The following is a 4542-nucleotide window of genomic DNA, read 5'->3' as shown; positions in this document are numbered from 1 at the left end:
CACACACACACACACACACACACACACACACACACACGGATACTCACACTCCGAAAGGAATGTTTAACATTTTTTTAAAAGCATAGCATGTATGTGTAAAATGCAGTTTTAAAAAATGAAGGGGAAGCGGAGAGACAGCTCAGTGATTCAGAGCACTGGCTGCTCTTCCAGACGACCCAGATTGGGTTTGCAGTACCCACATGCTGGCTCACAACCATCTGTTATGCTAGATCCAGGATATCTAGTGCCCTCTTCTTGCCTCTATAAACACCACAAATGAATGTGATGCATAGACATACAGACAGACAACACACTCAAATATACATTAAAAAGATAAATAAAAGAAATAAACTGGGCTGGTGAGATGGCTCAGTGGGGAAGAGCACCGACTGCTCTTTGGAAGGTCACGAGTTCAAATCCCAGCAACCACATGGTGGCTCACAACCACCCGTAATGAGATCTGATGCCCTCTTCTGGTGCGTCTGAAGACAGCTACAGTGTACTTAACATATAATAAATAAATAAATCTTAAAAAAAAAAAAAAAGAAAGAAACCAAAAATGAAAGCAGTAGAGTGTAATTAAGACACAGGATGTGGACTTCTGACATCACCAAGGACACAGGACCCCATCCTCACCCACTGCCAGGAGGTTCCTGAAGTTTTCCAGCATCACATCGAGGTACAGCTTCCTCTGAGCAGCGTCCAGCAGCCCCATCTCCTCCTCACTGAAGACCACGGCCACGTCCCTGAAGGTCACGGCCTCCTGTGACAGCAAACACACACCACCTCAGTTCCATTCCTGATGTCACTAGGACCTGAGCAACTGTTTATACAGAGCCTGTTGTCTTAGTTAGGGTTTATATTGCTGGGACAAATCACCATGAACAAAAGGCAAGTTGGGGAAAAAAGGGTTTACTAGGCTTACACTTCCATATTTCTGTTCATTATTGAAGGAAGTCAGGACAGGAACTCAAGCAGGGCTGGACCTCAGAGGCAGGACCTAATACAGAGGCCATGCGTGTGTGCTGTTTACTGGAATGCTCATCATGGCTTACCCAGCCTGCTATCTTATAGAACCTCCTAAACTGGGTAATGGTGGTGCACACCTTTAATCCCAGCACTTGGGAGGCAGAGACAGGTGGATCTCTGTGGCTTCTAGGCCAGCCTGGTCTACAGAGTGTTCCAGGACAGTCAGGGCTACACAGAGAAACCCTATCTCCAAAAACAAAAGAAAATGCCTCCATTAGGTCCAGCTTTAAGGCGTTTATTAATGTTGATTGATGAGGGAGGGCCCAGCCCATTGTGGGTGGTGCCATCGTTGGGTTGGTGGTCATGGGTTCTATAAGAAAGCAGGCTGAGGTAGCCTTGGGGAGCAAGGCAGCAAGCAGCACGCATGCATGGCTTCTGCATCAGCTCCTGCCTCTAGGTTCCTTCTCTGTTTGAGTTCTGTCCTGACTTCCTTCAATGATGGACAACAATATGGAAGTGTGAGACTAATAAAATCCTTTCTCCCCAACTTGCTTTCTGGTCATGGCTTTTTGTTGCATCAATAGAAGCCCTAACTAAGACAGGCAGTCATGGCACATGGCTTTAATCCCAGCACTCTTAAGGCAGAGGCACGATAATCTGAGTTCGAGGCCAGCCTGGTCTACAGTGTGAATACCTGGACAGATAAGGCTACACCAAGAAAGTCTGCCTCCAGGGTGGAGGAAAAGAAATAAATAAAAAAAAGCCTGACAAAGACATAGGCCTTCAGGAATCTTCTAGAACAGACAAGCAGCTCGTTCTCTGTTCTCAGGAACACACTTCTGCCAACAGTAGTCTCATTTAGGAACCTTATAGACCTTGGTTCACACTTCAAGGCTCTGGTCTGATGAGCTTAGGCAACTTCTCAGTGCCTCAGTTTCCCCATCTGTGTAACAGTACCTCCATCCGAATATCCCTGAAGGGATTAATTTAAAATGTACCATCCATATTCACATAATAAATATAGAACAAAATTTAATTTAGTAAATGAAAGTTTCAGGGCTGGTGAGATGGCTCAGTAGGGAAGAGCACTGACTGCTCTTCGGAAGGTCATGAGTTCAAATCCCAGCAACCACATGGTGGCTCACAACCACCCATAATGAGATCTGATGCCCTCTTCTGGTGCATCTGAAGACAGCTACAGTGTACTTACATATAATAAAATAAACAAATCTTTTTTAAAAAAAGTGAAAGTTTCAAACAAGCTGCTATTTTTAATCACTTGACAAAGTACCCAAGATTTTTAAAGTGTCCAGTTTAGACCAGAACACAGAGAATTGGGGTACTTACTGCCTACAGAACACAGAGAATCGGGGTACTTACTGCCTACAGGTTAACAGAGAATATAGCCACTGTTGTTAGCAAAGCAAGCATTTGCTCCTTGGAACTGACAGCTGGGTGACATCATGTAAAACACACCCTTTTACATTAGTATCATGTTTCAGTTTCTTGAATCGGGGCTCCTGGGTGCTCAGCGGTGTATAATACATGTGTTGTATTTCTAGGCTGCGGGTGTGCCTTTATCAGAGGACACGGCTCATTTGATTCCAGTTTGTCTGCACACATCTGTGAGTCCATCCTTCATTCCTTCATCATTTGAGTTGGGTCCACCACAGAAGCCGGGCAGATAGCAGCAGTCAGACGCTCCCTGGTTGTTCAGGAAATGAGGGTGACCAGTGATTTGTGCATGTGTGTATACATGTGTGCATGCATTCATGTGAGTGTACTTATGTTCCTGAGCATGCACACACATGGACAGGCTACAACCCAACCTCTGGTGTCCTTCCTCAGGTGCTGTCAAGGGTATTTTGTTTGTTTTAGGACAGGGTCCTTCAGTGACCTGGAACTTGTCAATTAGGCTAGGATGGCTGCCACTGAGTACCAGGGATCTGCCTGTCTCAGAGTCCCAAAACCAGGAGATGCTATTTCAACAAGACTGAAGAAGAGGCACTCCTGAAAGCTGTCCTCTGACGTCGACATCATGTCTTGACACGCTCACAAACCACATACACAATAATAATGCAACATTTTTAAATGAAAAAAATTCATAAACATGAGTATGGAGAACTCATACTTAATTGTAAAATAAAATCAGGCAAACTGTGGAGAATGTCACCTATAAAATGTAAGTGAACTTAATTTCTTTCAGTATATGTGCATGCCCTGGAACTGTGTATACATGTGTGTGCAGGTGCACTGGGAGACCAGAAGAGGGCGCTGGATCCCCTAGAGTTGGAGTTACAGGCAGTTGTAAGCTGTCAGGTGTAGGTGAAGTTCAGAGAGTCTTGGTTACAGAGCACTTGCCCAGCATGCAGGGGTCCTGTTTCCAATCCCTAGCACTGTAGGGAATGGGGGGAGCAACCCGACTTACCTGTAACTTGGTCATTGTTCTCTTCTCTTTGAGACAAGGCAGGGCTCTGGGAGGCAAGCTGGGGGGAGGAAGGGCTTCGTGAGAACATTGCTAGGACAGTCGGTCCACATGGCTTCCTCAGCTTCTCCATCAGCCCCAAGGGCTGTGCGCGCTGACCAGGCTTTTCTATCTACTTCCTACTAATCGGTAGTGTAAGCCTCCGGGTTACAAGACTCACTCACCACATTCTCTATATCTGGAAGTTTCAAAGAGTGCTGGGCACTACTGCCTTCACAGATCTGCCTGTGGAGATGAGTTTCCCAGAAAAACAAATGTTTGAGAAGCCCGAACTCTGATGCATGCTGTGTTATGACTGACCACAACTCTCAGAAGCGTCTGTCAACTATGACAGCTAGCTTACATACTAATGTTTCCATACATGGGAGTGAAATTATCCCCCTCTGTGTCCTGCTCTAAAAGGCTTAATTATCAGCAAACGTTATTGATCTGCAAGAGGCTCCATACTCTCTTTTTCAACATGCATGAAGATAATGACCAATAGAAACCTAAGCCCTTTCTAAGGAAAGGGGAGTTAGGACCTGCAAAATGGCTTAGTGGGTAGAGGTGACTTCAGCTGAGCCTGACGGGGTGAGTTTGAGTCCCTGGACACCACATGGTGCAAGGAGAGACCTGACTCCTACAAGTTGTCTTCTGACAGCCATACATAAGCTGTGACACGCCCTTCTCCTCTTAAAAAAATGAAAAAAAAAATAAATGCAAAACCAAACCAAACCAAACCAAAACCAACCAAACAAAAACATACAAAAGCCAGAGTGGCCACTTAAGGCTTTATGACACTGGCCATCTGTCATCATAGCTCCTCTGCCAGGCTCCCGTGGGAAGCTAGACTCTCCCTGGGGTTCCACAAGCAGCTGTGATGGGTCCAGGAATCGGAGAAGCGCGGCCTCAGGCATAGCCCAGTTAGAGAGGACCGGCCGCCGCCACCGCTGCCCTGCTTCTCCCCGGAATGCAGACTTGTCCCTGAGAGGACACACCGGGTTGGGCAACGTACACAGAAGACCTGCAGGATGCTGCAAAATCTCACCTCACTGGAAGCACTGCCAGGCAGCCTAGCCTTCTGGAGCTGAAGCAAACTTGGCTGCTAA

At 46.3% G+C, this 4542-nt stretch overlaps 1 protein-coding gene across 1 annotated transcript in view; it reads right to left on the bottom strand.

The window, feature by feature from the left end:
* Positions 1-4542, bottom strand: part of LOC116100306 (zinc finger protein 721-like) — a 27408-nt gene extending 22866 nt beyond the window's left edge. The window contains 3 exon segments of the mRNA XM_031384126.1: positions 637-763; positions 3398-3455; positions 4482-4542. Coding sequence (XP_031239986.1) covers positions 637-763; positions 3398-3412 — 142 coding nt within the window. The 5' untranslated portion in view covers positions 3413-3455; positions 4482-4542.

This window comes from Mastomys coucha, unplaced genomic scaffold, assembly GCF_008632895.1.
Source record: "Mastomys coucha isolate ucsf_1 unplaced genomic scaffold, UCSF_Mcou_1 pScaffold21, whole genome shotgun sequence".
In the NCBI taxonomy this organism is placed as follows: Eukaryota; Metazoa; Chordata; class Mammalia; order Rodentia; family Muridae; genus Mastomys; species Mastomys coucha.
Note: the sequence above shows the minus strand (reverse complement) of the source record. Positions and strands in the feature narration are given on the sequence as shown.